We start from the raw sequence: 16,600 nt of genomic DNA on the forward strand, positions 1-16,600 counted from the left end.
GCTGACACTCTGATTTATACAAGTTTTAAACGAACAGAAAAAAAAAACACTACGAAATGGCTATAATACACCCATCAGCATATGTCATTTCTAATACAACAAACACATGCTCCTCGAGAACTGAGTACAAAAGCGATACAACATGCAATATTATTGCGCGCTAAGTCTGACTGACTAGTCGCGGAAACCACGTGATCTCCATTGAGCTGTAGAGCATTCATTCATTACAGGCTGATCTCTGGTGGTATAACATCTGTGTGACGCTGTTTCAACGAAGCTTCAATCGGAGAGACTTTTAGTTAAAGAATTGATCTTAGAAATAACAGGTATAGATTGTTATTGTTTCTAAAGACATAAGATGGCGATGTTCTTGATAAATATACATTTGAGGAAGCTTTAATGAATGAAATCATCGTGGATTTATTAACGAAACCTATACAGTGTACAAACTATAATGAAACGTTTCATAGTTAAAATGGCGAGGTTCATAGTGATTCCTTTAATCTAAACGATGCTGTGAATTGACGTTCATTGCTCACAGGAATGACAAAGAAAGTAATAATGGAGCAAGATGAAATTGAGCGGAAACTCAGTGTGCCTAAAATACGTCATGAGGTTACAAATGACGCCAAAACAGATCTCGAGGAGCCAACAGTTGCAGATAAAAACCAACTTTTTCAACGACGAATGTTACTGCGAGACTCTCAACATGGAGATCATTGCCATTCAGGTTTAAACCCATCAGCTCACCATGAACGTTCATGCTCATTCCGTAACCGACCCCGACCACAATTGTTAAATATTGACACTGACCGACCAAGACGAAGCAGTTTACCATCACCTTCTGCGAACTTTCTCTCCGTATCTTTCGACAATATTCATAAACAAAACGAAACGTCTGACCAACAGCCATTACGAAGAGTGCGGTCATTTAAAACTACATCGAAGGGGGGCATTGTGAACAGAGGGGACTCTTTTAAACGAAGCTCTAAGAGTATAAACTCAACCGTGAGTGCAATGCATAGCGAGCATGGGGGAGCTAGATCACACAACAACAGCAGGCAACGAATTAACAGCACGCAATCCCGAGACAGTGGAACTGTGGACAGTACGGGATCTTCAGTGGATACAATTATTCATAAAGTTGCCATGGTTGGGGACAAAGGTGTTGGAAAAACATCTTTGACCAATCAGTTTATGACATCGGAGTTCGTTGCATTTGAAACAGAGAACGGTAAGAAAGAAGTAATTGATAGTTCTAACCTGATTTTACCATTTTTACGTACGTTTATATTAAGCATATGCAGATATATTTAGTTTGTTAAAATCTACAACTGAACAATAAGTTGTCTCCTATGCCCTCTTATTCGCAGCGGGATTTAAATTTAAATACAACATCGATCAAGCTTTCAATAGCAAGCATTTTCCCTTTTATCATTCCATTTGACAAACACACTATAACGCTGAAAATCCCTCTTTATGTGCTTTTAGGCAAATATAACGCTGCGTAAGAATAATCTTATTTTAAAAAGGTAGTACTTTGATGAATGGAATGTGTAAGTGCGTTTATTTATCTTTTAAACAGTATTAAAATAAATCATAATTCGTATGATGGAAGCGTTTGCAAATATTTGCATGCAAGACATGAATTGCGTTAACATATTCTTAAAATAACAAACAAATAAAATCATAGTCAAATTATGAATGTTATTATCGTTATATTCATTAATATATGATATTAAAGCGTTGAAAATTGACATTGAAATAGAGGATGGACTATAGATATGATTATTCGACGTGTCCATTCGAAAGGTAGTTATTAGCGAAACTTGGTGTACCTTTACTGGAACGTGTATGTGTAGACTTCTGTTTGTGCCGTACATCATACAGGTATGTGTTAATTACAAGTGCACGATTGTACAAGGGACAACTGCGTCTTCAAGTACACGTTTATAAAGAAATGCCAAATTCATTTGCAAAGTTTAACAGTATGTGTATTTACGTACACCTCGTATTTTGCAACCTTTCTATCATAGTAGTTTGTCGTGACAAATGTATCAAACAATCTGACAATTGCTTGATGAAACTGTAATTCTTGCTATTAAATACAATTATCATGACCAATGATTTGTGTAAAACATACGAACATTTCAACGTTTAAAGCTACTACTTTGTTCTCGTTGTGGTAATCAGCTTTGATATTCACATATTTGGAAATGTAGCAACTCTAATATACAAATACATGTCATTTTAGCGTTATCACGATGTTTATAAATATCATCATGAAAAATAATTTCTAGCATTAGCACCTGTAGTCTGTGGGCGTATAAGCACAATAGCACATGTATTCGGAGGACCTATTAGCATATGATCACCTGCTTCTGAAGGCGTACGGGCATGTTATCACTTGAATATATTTATAATTATTTATGATTTCATTTATTACATATCGGATAATGTAATCACGTCTTATATTTTGTAATTTATTCATCACTACGGGGGAAATTCACACAATTGGAAGACACATTAAAAACCTGTAGTAATTATATTCAGCATACTTAATATATTAACTCGTATTGATGTAGACTTTAAAGATAATTATTGGTCGCACTCATTATAAACATAATGATGTGTATTTATCTATATATGTGATGTTAACCTGTCTAATGGGTTGTCATAGTACTTATTCGCTATGTCTCATAGTTTTATCATAGTCAAGTCAAAGTTTTACAATACATGCATATGTGTGCCTTAATTAGTTGCAAAGTAAGGTCAATCTAAAACCTTAACTAGCTCTTGCTTATCATTAGCAGACACTGTGTAAAACCCATTACTTTTAGATCACCAATTTGAGACAAGATGAGAAATGCCAAGTATCTTGCTTACAAAAATACTTTGTAATAGGATAATGATTGGCAACGTGTAGAAATGTTCTAGTTCTACAGAAAGAAAACAAAGTTGTAAATGTTAACCCCTATCTACTATTTGCATTCACCTGTAACTTAGCTTTGCACAGTTATGTTGTTTCTACCAAACCCTATGCGATTCCTAGGAATCACAGACAAAAGACAAACAATAATCAAGGACTGAGATTCCTAACATAGCGCAAACAATTAGCCCTAAGGAAGGTAGGCGGACAACTGATGGTATACAAAATGGAAAGGATGGAAATAAAATTCGGTTCAGACTGGCATAATCACTCCAGTGACTTTCCTTGTTTTTTGTTATATATTTTGGGATTGACATACCTTGTTTTAGTACACAACTACGTTTTTATGCCCCCTTTTGAAAAAAGTGGGGTATATTGTTTTGCACATGTCGGTCGGTCGGTCGGTCGGTCGGTCTGTCTGTCTGTCGGTCGGTCGGTCGGAATACCAAATGGTTTCCGATCAATAACTTGAGAACGCTTTGACCGAGGGACCTCATACTTGGTATGTGTATTGGTCATCACCAGCAGATGAACCCTATTGATTTTGAGGTCAGTGGGTCAACGGTCAAGGTCAGTGTGACCTTTACATGAAAAACGGTTTCCGATCAATAACTTGAGAACGCTTTGACCCAGGAACCTCATACTTGGTAGGTGTATTGGTCATGACCAGCAGATGAACCCTATTGATTTTGAGGTCAGTGGGTCAAAGGTCAAGGTCAGTGTGACCTTAACATGAAAAACGGTTTCCGATCAATAACTTGAGAACGCTTTGACCCAGGGACCTCATACTAGGTAGGCTTATTGGTCATGACCAGCAGATGAACCCTATTGATTTTGAGGTCAGTGGGTCAAAGGTCAAGGTCAGTGTGACCTTTACATGAAAAACGGTTTCCGATCAATAACTTTAGAACGCTTTGACCCAGGGACCTCATACTTGGTAGGTGTATTGGTCATGACCAGCAGATGAACCCTATTGATTTTGAGGTCAGTGGGTCAAAGGTCAAGGTCAGTGTGACCTTTACATGAAAAACGGTTTCCGATCAATAACTTGAGAACGCTTTGACCCAGGGACCTCATACTTGGTAGGTGTATTGGTCATGACCAGCAGATGAACCCTATTGATTTTGAGGTCAGTGGGTCTTGAGGTCAGTGGGTCAAAGGTCAAGGTCAGTGTGACCTTTACATGAAAAACGGTTTCCGATCAATAACTTGAGAACGCTTTGACCCAGGGACCTCATACTTGGTAGGTGTATTGGTCATGACCAGCAGATGAACCCTATTGATTTTGAGGTCAGTGGGTCACAGGTCAAGGTCAGTGTGACCTTAACATGAAAAACGGTTTCCGATCAATAACTTGAGAACGCTTTGACCCAGGGACCTCATACTAGGTAGGCTTATTGGTCATGACCAGCAGATGAACCCTATTGATTTTGAGGTCAGTGGGTCAAAGGTCAAGGTCAGTGTGACTGTAAGCTGAAAAAAGGTTTTCTGATTGTCCATATTTTTTTAATGCATGCACAGATGATTGGGATTGATGTATAAATGTTTGTATAGAAATGATTTTCTTTTATGTTACTATTTTAGTTGGGCATTTATTTGCCTTCTTAAGTTATCATAAGTAGATGACCTGCCTCATATGCATCCAATGACAAATCAGCTGTCATTTCAGTCCATGCATATTTCATTCAATTGTCCAAATATTTCTGGCAACTTGGCGCTCAGGGGGCATAATGTTTGACAAACATCTCTTGTTTTTTTTTTTAATAAAAGGCAAATATCAATGCCGGAGAAAATTTATCTTTATGTTACCTCTTCGCAAAAAAAGGTTCACTTATAATTACTAGGTATCACGGACTAAACGTGAGTATTAATGATAAAACCTTATAATAGTAAAATATTAAACATGTTGTAGTAAATTACAAAAAGCTAATATTAAACAGTTCAATTTGCTTGTAAAACGAAAAACCAACCACAAACAAAACACACTTTGCTATGGTTGACAATTGACGCAACTGCAATATATTGCAATATGATATGATTAGTAGTTGAATGTGCATGCCAATAGAGAATGTTTCCAAGTTTTTCGTCTTCATTTCAAAGGTCATGGCATTTCTTGTATGGTTTTCAAACTAACATTCTCATAAACATCATTCTTTATTTACTTGTCTCGTTTAACTAATGAAAACATACATCACAGATTTAAGTCTTTATCCTTTTTTGTTTTGTGAATTTGGAAATGACATAAACAATACAAAGGGAATACAGTTGCACTTGTGTAGATAAATGACATGAAGTCAGTATTCATTGAAACTACTCTTACGAAGTGATGACAAGTTTATGTTGATAGTATTGTTTCCTATTCTCAAAAATGTTTTTGCTTCAGATGACGACGAAACCGATCGTCACGTGACGGTGCTGCTAAACTCAGAAGAGTCAACACTAAAAATTGTTGACAGAGCCCTTGATTCGAAGGTAAGGTAAAAAAGCGCGGTTCTCATTTAAAAACTAGAGAAGAAGTCGTGTTCCTGTTTGCCGTCTAAATAATATTGTAGTAAACTCTGACCACAGCTTATCTGTGTTTCTGACAATGCTCATCCATTCCTCCTAAAGATAAAATATTGTATTTCATTCCATATTATTTGTACAATATAAATATCATGTAAAAAATATTAATATTATGATATTAAAATATTTATAAAAACAAAAGTACAATTTAAATTCAACATTTATGAATGTTTAGTTATTTATGATTGATTGAATAAAAATAACATTAAAGAAACATATTGTCATAAATTATCATTACAATGAAAATGGAAGAAATATTTACATAGTCCATAAAGTTTCAAAACTTATTTCCAATATATCCTTTTAAAATTTTAAAGTTAAAATGTGATTCCATGTAAATATAAGAAATAGACAGCAAGTAGTAACTTATAGTAAAACAAATATGAAACCTTAGCATTCTTTGATTTCCCTGTACAGTTTGGGGTCATCTTTTAATCCATTCTTAAATCCAAATATGTTTCTGTTTGTTGTTTTTGTTTTTGTTTTTTTATACAGATTGTTCAAATCAAGAATAGCTTTATCATAAAAAGTCGAACTGGTAAAACTATTTACCTGAAGCAATAAATATAACAAAATGAGCCTCTAGTTTTATGCTTTAGTATGCCTGACATCTTGATGGGGAAATTACTATGCATAAAGGACGGACTTTATTGTTCACAATTGTATACGTAAGTCTAAGTCTTAGTTGCCTTACTCTATTTTCAATATCTAACCATCCAATTTTATTAAAACAAATCGTGTATTTACACGCATTGCATTCACAATGTAAACACCAAATCATCTTGCAAGATGAATAAGTCGTGAAAAGCATTTAAAACGATATCTTTTACACACATATATTCCAAAAATGCACTAACGGGAAACATTGTTATATAACCGCGATACAGTTAGAAACTTTAGAATGAATGTAAAGAGGTTCCTCACAAAATGCCAAATATATACCCACACAAGACGATTGCAATAGTATTGGTCTATAACTCAACACACCGTTAACATCGTTCATGGTACATTTTTCTTCATGCAAGCCAAATTCTTTTCATAGCAGAGAGGTTAGGAGATAAAAATACACATACTCACTAACTTTCATTTGCAGGAGTTCCCCATTCGATCTGTTGACGCCTTTGCAGTGGTATATTCGATCACAGACCGGGCGAGTTATCAGGAGGCTGTTGACATTTTGTACCACGTTCGCCATCAACTTGACATTAAAGACAAACCTACCATTCTCATCGCCAACAAGATCGACCTTGTAAGAAAACGTAAGGTCACTAGAGAAGGTAATTACTGTTTTTCTCATATGAAATGTTTATTTTGCACATTGCCATTATTCTGTCTTTACATTCTGTCACATACATTTACCTGTGTCTTTTTGATACAGAGCACATGTGATAAGGAGAAAAATGACATTAGTTATGGCTTTTAAACCGTGTATGTTGCATCATAATGATTGTGTTGATGCTGAACAAATATTTCATAGTAACAAAGGAATGCATCGTTATCAATAAACCATCCAGATATTGTTTGATTGATACTTACAATTGAATACACTATCTATATCGATCTTACACTCCACGATCAGCCATTATTAATACCTGGTCTTCCTGAAATATTTATATTATCGATAAATACATTTCTTTCAATATTCCTCTTTTTAGTAACTTGCCTTATGCCATTAGTTATGGTATTTGCTGTGAATTAATATGGTATAATCAAACCGTATGAAGTATTTCCGATTCTCTAAGGCTTTCTTTGATATGGAATGTACTTCCATGATAATAACAATGTAACTTTGTAAATATTTAATGATGAAGTTCAGCAAAGAAAAATCAAAGAAGTTGATTTCAAGGTAAGCAAAATGTTTAGTTTTCACAAAATCGAACATAGAATGGCTGAAAACGATTTTGTGAATTGTGAAAATCCAGTTTGTAAACCTTCTGTATGTAAACTAGAGTTCATTGGGACGGAATGCTACTGTAGCCATTTACTATGTCCTGTTTTATTTATTTGAACGAGTTAAATCAGCTGCACTTGGCCTGTTTACGTTTAAAAATATGGTTGAAAACGCTCTTTATAAATACATTTTGATATTTTATATTTCAGAGGGAAGATCGGTCGCTAAACAGTACAACTCCAAATACTGTGAAACATCCGCCGCTCTAAATCACCACGTTGATGAGCTCCTGGTTGGATTATTGAGTCAAATCCGCCTGCACAAGACCCCAGGACTACCAATAGAGCCCCCCAGTTTTGATGTTAGGCCAAGTCAAAACAAGTTTGTCAAATGTTCCATGCCTGGACCAAAACGTTTACTAAATTTCATCTTTCGTAAACATCCGATGCAACCGTCTTGCCATGAGTGTGAAAATCTCTTTACGTCATAGTTTGCTCTCTTTGATATTGATTATTTTTTTGGAAAGAAACTATTTCCATACGACTTTTGATTATTTTATCAACACATTGCTCCTTTTGATTATGAAAAGTGCAAACAGGTGATTTTAGACATAAAGCGAAACCTGACTTCAAGGCTTAATAAGAAGTCATTTTTATTGAATACATTACGAACGATTTCTTTTATATATAAGATGTTGCCACTGCTTACATGATGTTTATAGCAAATTCTCATACGAAATGAATTATTATCATACAATTTCATGTACATTTTAATAGATTTTAATGATAATTTCGTGTACCAAACTTTGCAATAAAGATTTATTTTATAACATGTTTGTTTTAATAAATACGGTTTCGTTTGCATACTTCTTTGATACCTTTGAGTGATGAGAGGCATAACTGGTTAAAAGAATTTTAATAGTTATCTTTCGATTTTGAATAAACATTTAACAAAATAGCCCCATTTTTACTCTATCAACTATTGAATGTATGGAAAGCGTTTACTCTTAAATTGTTAACGAGACAGCTTTAATATCAATTTTCTACATGAATATGAACAATACAAAGCCTTGAACTTTGCCATTTACGATCAGATATGATGTGTTTCACAAAGCGTTTAATAACAGCATTGCCATTTTATACAAAAGCAGCTTTAAAGGTTAATTGAAAATTACGACGCATGGTGTATAACAATTTAATTGATTTTGTATTGACTTAAGGCGGATGTAACGGATGGTCTATGGAATTGTTTTACATATTTGAATAGCCAGTATTATTCCCATTGATGGCGTATAGTTTGTGTAACAGACAATGCTGAGGCATTTTAATATTTCCCAGATAAACTACTTTGATTTATTTTCAGAAAGAGAGTATGTATATGTACGAATTTCGCCTAGAGAGTCTCAATACTGAGATGCCGCCGTCTATTGAAAGCCGAGTAATCTAAATTAAAAATCAAATCTACCTATATGCGATTCAAAGATGAATGCTAATGAGATACATTGCATTTAATTGTATGATCAGTCCGATATTATACAGGTATCGTATATTTGACCACACTTGAAATTGTTTTGCTGGAATTTCATTGTCATTTTGTATTTAAGATCCTGACACTTCAAATATCATTTAAATCAATTTGTCTTAAAAAAATAATATAGAGCATATGACACATGTAATACGCAAACCGTATACATATTTCTTCAGTATTCATGTGATTTCCAGGCTACGTTATTTGATTTAATTTCAAAATTTTACAGATTCACTCTACGGAAGGACACTTGTTAAAGACTTTGATGATTCGGTATGGCGTATATAGGACGAGTATTTTATAATTCATGTAACAATTTTGCAGTGAAAAATGGCTTCAGAATTGTCACTTTTAAACAAATATATTCATTACTGAACTGTTCAACTCGATACCTAATGGCTGACATTCCGACCATGTTAAATCATTCTTAGGTATGTATTGGCAACTTTATCAATACGTGTTTTATCTATCAACCTTCTTACTATAGGTATAATTGGTTCAAGGATTGTGAAGTTACTCTATCAGAATTCAGTCATTTCTGGTTCGGTGTTGACAGCAATTACAGGAGCAAAGGTCGTAATGGTCTAAGTTATACCTCATATATACACATACTAGAGATTTCATCTATGCGAAAAAAAACCTAGCTATTGACACTTTCCTGAATAATGTACCAGTGGACATGGATATTTAGGCAGTCAAAGTCTCATGATAATCAAGGGAGCACTTATCAGGCACATTTTATTCTAGCTCGTCGGCGGAAATGGGGCTATTTATCTCTGTGGTAAAGATATGCCTATCGATAATCTTCAGGCAAATTTGCATACATATGCTTAATTACAGCTTGGGTAAGCGATAAATAGAGCAGAATATCTCAACTTTAAAGAGATTTATTTTTCGAAAAACCGTGTTTTGACGTGATCATGATAATATGCATGTATTTCAAAATACATATTTCTAAACAATCTATAGATAAAGACTGATATTAACTCATAAGGGTAAGGGTAATGAGGTTGTTGAAATATATTTCCTGATAGCATCTATCTATTGTGCAATATCATAATTTTTGTAATTCTATAAAAGCATTTCTCTGAAACCGTTAATTGTTTTTATTTCATGTTTCTATGATATATCAGACTGTTTTGTCAGCCAATAACAAAACTTTACTAATAACACAATGCATACATGTATCAAGAACATTATTCTGTTCTAATTGTGTTATTAAGTTGTGCGTCAATAATAAACTAAAAAGGTGTAATGAACAGCTCAAATGTAAGTTGATAAATGAATCGTGCAGAAGTTGCCCATAAGGTATTCTGACCCTTATTTTTTCGATGAATCCTTAATAAGGAATTCGTGTTACTCCTGGTCTACCCAAAAGGACACAACTATTTCTTTAGTAATTGTAGACAAGAACGATGTCAGTGGATCCTAAAGCAATGAGTTTCATAACGTTTCACATTACCAAGCTGTAATATTAAACAAGATTCCGCCTTGTTTAAAGCGAGATAAAACGAGATGGAATAATTAAGTTTCGTATGTTGTTGAATGTGCTTTTCGGAGTCACTCCATTTCGTACTGTATCTTTGCTTTTATATAATATACATTAGAATATTTATACCGTTTTAATTTGTGTTTACATATTCTGTTGTTAAAGATAAAATGTGCAGCTCATAATGATATTCTGTTTACATTATTGCTATTAAAACTACGAGGACGAGCCTAGTACAAACAATTCAGCAGTCGTACAAAGATAACTCGTAAATAGCAGTCGTACAAACATATCTCGATTCTAGCAGTAGTACAAACATAAGTTGTTTCTAGCAGTCGTACACACATTAATCGTAAACAGCAGTCGTATAAACGAAAGTCGTATACAGTAGTCGTACAACCTTAAGTCGTACACAGCAATCGTACAAACATTATTCCTATCCAGCAGTCGTAAAAACAAACGGTTATACTTATACGATGAGTTGGTATATTGAGAATTAGTTGCTTGAACTTCCTTATTCTATCACAATTATTCAAGGTTCATTTCAAATTGAGAGGAAAGCAATATCGACTAATGATTCATCGCGAGAAAAGCGATGATCAAACACCACAAAAAAAAATCGACAAATTAAATTGTCAAAATGTATCTAAATCGGAATTCTCTTTTATTTGTTTTTTTCACGCTGTGGGAAATAAGTTAGTCGTGATGTGCTATAGCAAAGTTATATGTATTACTAATTGTTAAGTCTCGAATGATGTTAACATATTAGACTAATCTGTTGATAATACTTTCACACAAAGTGACGATGTCGAATCATCAGATATTTTCGAATTGCATGTGCTTTACATAAAGGAAAATGGACAAACGATTTTGGTTTTCTCTTTCTGAACCATTTCTGTAAGGTCCATCAAATCGGCATTTGAAAAAAGAAGTTCCCATATTATATACATGTCAACTGTCTGAGGGCGTATTAAGGCTTATCCATTTCGAGAGCTTTCAATCGATCTGTAACATTCAATATTTAAAATATTCAGATATCGTGTGTTTAACGACACTTTTTATGATAATTTCAAGTATATTTATTTTCATTTCGTTCATTTCCCTAACACTAGTGGTAGATTGTTAGCAAAAGTATACTATTCTCTTTCTCACGTAAACGTGACTAAATAATTGGCTTATTTAAGCCATACCGACAAATGCATACAGTATTGTGCATCGCTGAATGCAAATGTACTCTTGGAAGATTTGTGAATTAGACTAAAAAAGATGGAAAAGTATTCATTTAAACAAATTAACCAAATAATGTGACGGACAGTTATGGCACCTTTGTGGCAGTTATCACGCAACGACTCATCTCTGCCATGTGTTAATCGTTTTAACTGTATAAATTATTTATGTTCACTCCAAATTTTGTTTATTTTTTCGAGTGATACTTTTTTTATTAGTCTATTTTAGAACAGATATTATAACTGTCAATAATACTCAACACTAGATCTACACAAGTATTGCTGTAACAAATATATTTCAAAGCAATTAATGCAAACTATTAGCATTAGTACTGAGTAGTTTTTCTAATAGGTAGTTTTTAACAAATGATCTTAGACTATAAATATTTATATGAAAAGCTACAGAAAAAGCTCAATATCCGACAGTTTAAACACGAACCCCGTTAAATGGCACAGAGTAAACGCCAAAGACATATAACACAATAACAAACAATAACAAACAGGAAGCATGGAACATTAGCAAAGAACTCCACATACAACACAGTACATATACACTATATAAACAACTTGGTGTGTTTATCAAGGATTGTAAGGTACCACGTTGGAACGGTCAGTAAAGTGTAAATTTACCGGGGATTTAAACCATTTTGCGAGCAACTCCTCACTATAATCATAACATTCCTGAATAAAGTTAAAACGTAAAAGGTAAACCCTATCAAAGTTTGCATTAATTTGATGAAACTTAATAACACAACGAATAAAGATAATCTAATAGGGAAACCTCAAGTACTTGTATTATTAGGGGTCCCGACTCTATCTGCAGACGAAGGAATATAATTCAGAGTAACTTATGCAAAAACCTTTCAGGCGAGATACCTGATATATCATCTATTTAAATGGAACCACCTATTTCATCACGAACATATGCATAGAAACTGCCATGGTGGAAGTTGTTCGAACGATTGTTGCTGTATGTCATTTATTACGTTTGACAGCTGCAACGAATTTTAGTCGTTTTCAACGTTCGCTTTATTGTTGTGACAGTTCTTATATCAAATCCCAACATGGATATGAACAAAACGAAGCCTTGAACTTCATCATTTATGATCAGGTATGATGTGTTTCACAAAGCATTCAATTATAGCATTGTCATTTTATACAAAAGCAGCTTTAAATATTAATTGAAAATTACGGCGCATGGTAAATAACAATGTAATTGATTTTGTATTGACTTGTGATGCTGCCTATTGAAAAGCCGAGCAAATTAAATTGGAAATAAAATCAACTATTGCTGATTCAAAGAAGAGATACAATGCATTTCATTGTATAATCAGTACGATTTTATACAGGTATCGTATATTTGACCACCCTTGTAATCGTTTTGCTGGAGTTTCATAGTCTTATTGTATTTAAGATCTTGACACCTGAAATATCATTTAAATCAATTTGTAAAATAAAAAATAGAGCATATGACACATGTAAACCGTATACACGTTTCTTCAGTATTCGTGTGATTTCCAGGCAACATTATTTGGTTTCATTTAAACACTATACAGATTTACTCTTCAGATGGACACTGATCTTGCTAAAGACTTTGATGATTCTGTATGGCGTATATAGGACGAGTATTTTATAATTTATTTAACCATGTTGCAGGAAAAAATGGCCTCAGTGTTGTCACTGTTGAACAAATAAATATCTTCATTTCTGAACTGCTAACCTCGTATATCTGATGGCTGTCACTCCAACCATGTCTATTTTCTCAAAACAACCTTCTTACTTCAACACAATTAAAAATTATTGACCTAAAGCGATCTCATCAATTGTCATTTTCAGTTATCACTGACTCAAAGTCTGAAACAAGCATGACCCTTATACAATGCTCGGCCTAATTAAGCCATACCGACAAAAGCATACATAAGTGTTCCTCGTTGAATACAAATGTACCTTTGGAAGATTTGTGAATGGGACTAAAAAAGATGGAAGAGTATTCATTTTAACACATTAACCAGACGAGGTGACGAACAGTTTGGCCCCCTTGAACCAGTTATCACGCAAAGACTCAGCTCTGCCATGAGTTAATCTTTTGAACTGTATAAATTATTTATGTTCACTCCAAATTTTGTTTATTTATTTTTTAGAGATATTTTTTATTCTATAAGTTTATCTTAGAACAGATATTATAACTGTCAATAATTCTCAACACTAGATCTACACAAGTATTGTTATAAATAATATATATTTCAATGCAATCAATGCAAACGATAAGCATAATTACTGAATAGTTTTCTAATATGTAGTTTTTACAATACAATACAATACAATAGTGATTTATTTGTAATGCATAAGGCCACCGGCCCAAAATACAAATATACAGTGTTCAAAAAGTGATGTTCATGATTTCATATAATATAAATGGTATGCACAATTTACAGTTGTATAAATTAAACAAATCAATGGAAATGATATATATATATATATAATATGTGAGTTTTAAACAGAATATTTTATAACACATATATCTAATTAATACTATTTATGTAGACCTCTCGTAATTCAAATGATGATTTTAAGAACTTAGATAATGCAAAAATAGAAGTGATACTGTCGTAAGCCATCAATTTGACAAAACGGCGTTCACTGCTAACAATATTTTCTATATTCAATAAATATGTTGCTCTTATTCATCATACAAAGGGCAATCAATAAGGAAATGTATTTCATTTTCTACAACATACACATTTCGATTGAGACAATATGAACAGAATCGGAAATCTCTTTCAATATTTTGATGTCTCCCTATTTCAATATTTAGAGCATGACTTGATCATCTAAAATTGGCTAATATCCTTTTGTATTGAAACGGTATTGATGCAGAAATGTATGTCTCTGGCGTCAGTGCTGATTTAAACAGTCTATAACACAAAGCTTTTGGGGAACTATTGATATCCGCCATAGTCTTTTGATTATAAGTGTCCGTCAACCTGTCCGTGAACAGTTTTATGAACATGTCTACTTGTCCTATTTCCTGGGCAATCCAGGCGTATCCGAAGCCATGTTGGATCAGCAGACGTTTAACGCGTGTCGCCCACGTGGTGCGTCCGCTTTCGTCCAGGCGCAGTAACATCTCGTAGAACTGACGAGGGTTGCGGTCACGTGGCATCTGTGTGAGTTTAATCCAGTACCGTATACAACGTGACATGTATGTGATTGAGAGCGGATGTCGGCCACACTCACTTAGTGCAAAAATGTTAGCGACGTTTTGGTTGAGACATGACACTCGCTTACAAAATGTTATTTGGACTTTTTCGATCTGGTGGCTGTACTCGTACCCCCATATCTCAGACGAATAAGTCAATATTGGCTTCACCATCGCATCAAACAACTTGAATGCATCATTTAGATTGAAGTAGCCGAATTGCTTTTGATACTTGTAAAGCGTATTTAATGCCTTTGTAGCCTGTATCGACAGTAACTCTTTAGTCTTTGTCCACAATAATGTAGGTGTGAAGTACGAGCCAAGATACTTATAACAGGGTACGACTTAAATTTCTCTCTCTTTGTAAAACAATTTTTCGTAGCGTCTAAGGCCCCACCACCTCTGAAGACCATGATTTTGGATTTGTCAAGGTTTATTTTCATTCCCGTTTCGTCACAGAACTTCCCGATAGTGTCAATATTGCTCTGTAGATTGTTAACGGTCTCGGCGAAAGTAGATACATCGTCGGCGAATAACAGTCCATATAACTCGCCCGTAACTTCGGTGACGTATATTTTAATTCGTGAATAACGCTTAAGACATGCAATCAAATCGTTAATGTAGAGATTAAATACAATTGTAGAACTCACGCAGCCTTGCTTTGTGCCTACTTTGCAGTCAAAGAAGCTAGTTAGTCCGGTTGTGATATCAGTTTGTACTTTTACACATGACTTTAAGTGGGAATAAATATTTTTAAACACTGTTAACAATTTACTGTCATGGTTAATGCCTTTACGCTCGAGACTTTGCCACAGCTTTTCATGAACACAGTTGTCAAAGGCCTTCAAAAAGTCGACATAGAAGACATAGACACGCCCCTTCCGTTTGCTGAGGTATTTTTGAATAATGGACTGTAGACTGAAAATACTATCTGTGGTGAAATATCCAGTGCGAAATCCGGATTGCGCTTCGTCTAGTATACTGTTATTTTCAGCCCAGGTAGTTAGTCTATTGCTTAAAATTTTCATGAAAACTTTGCTTAGGCTATTACCAACTGAAATAGCTCTATAATTGTTCGGATCGGTGTTAGAGCCCTTTTTGAACAAGGGGGTTATAATGCTCTCACACCACGTTGCAGGCACGTTTCCGGTAGAAAGAACAGCATTAAACAGTTTGTTTAAATATGGCAAAGTGTAGTCAATAGTGCTTTTAAGCATCTCTATGCATATACCGTCTACTCCAGATGAACAGGAACCTTTCAGGGCCCGAACACTTTTCAAGATTTCGTCGTCCGTTATATCGGTGTCGAGTTCGGAGTCATCACTGTCAATGCGCAGGTCATTTAATATGTTTTCTGAGCCAACGTTTAAATCTAAGGAGTCCTTAGCCCTGAAGAGCTCGCTAAAATATTCAGTCCAAGTGTTGTGGTCAATTGGCACTTGCGGTCTCTGTTTATTTACATTGCCTTTTACAGAAGCCTAAAACGCTTTTGAATTTTTTCTATTGGCTATTAGTTTATTTCTCATTTCACGTTGATATAATAACGACTTTGAACGACACACACTTTTAAAAACTCGTTTCTTTGCTAAGTATGTGGTTAAGTCTAATGGTGAGCGTGACTTCCGGTGACGTCGAAGCGAAGCATATTTTTCGTGTTTAGCGTTATCACAGTCTTTATCCCACCATGGAGGCTGCGTTGCCGGAAGTTGCTGTCGGTCGCCTTTCACGCGCATGCATTTACCGCTCTTTTGTAAAATGTCCACGAACTGCTGTT

The 16,600-nt window shown here is 34.5% G+C and overlaps 1 protein-coding gene across 1 annotated transcript; it reads left to right on the forward strand.

Annotated features, from left to right (window-relative positions):
• The first annotated feature begins 237 nt into the window (after positions 1–237).
• Positions 238–8,195, forward strand: LOC128243689 (GTP-binding protein REM 1-like). The gene is made up of 4 exons (XM_052961591.1): positions 238–1,234; positions 5,313–5,401; positions 6,588–6,771; positions 7,595–8,195. Exons 1-4 carry the CDS (start codon positions 544–546, stop codon positions 7,873–7,875), a joined length of 1,245 nt encoding a protein of 414 aa, XP_052817551.1. The 5' UTR covers positions 238–543; the 3' UTR covers positions 7,876–8,195.
• The last annotated feature ends 8,405 nt before the right edge of the window (positions 8,196–16,600 follow it).

The sequence above is a fragment of the Mya arenaria genome, chromosome 8, assembly GCF_026914265.1.
Source record: "Mya arenaria isolate MELC-2E11 chromosome 8, ASM2691426v1".
Lineage (NCBI taxonomy): Eukaryota > Metazoa > Mollusca > Bivalvia > Myida > Myidae > Mya > Mya arenaria.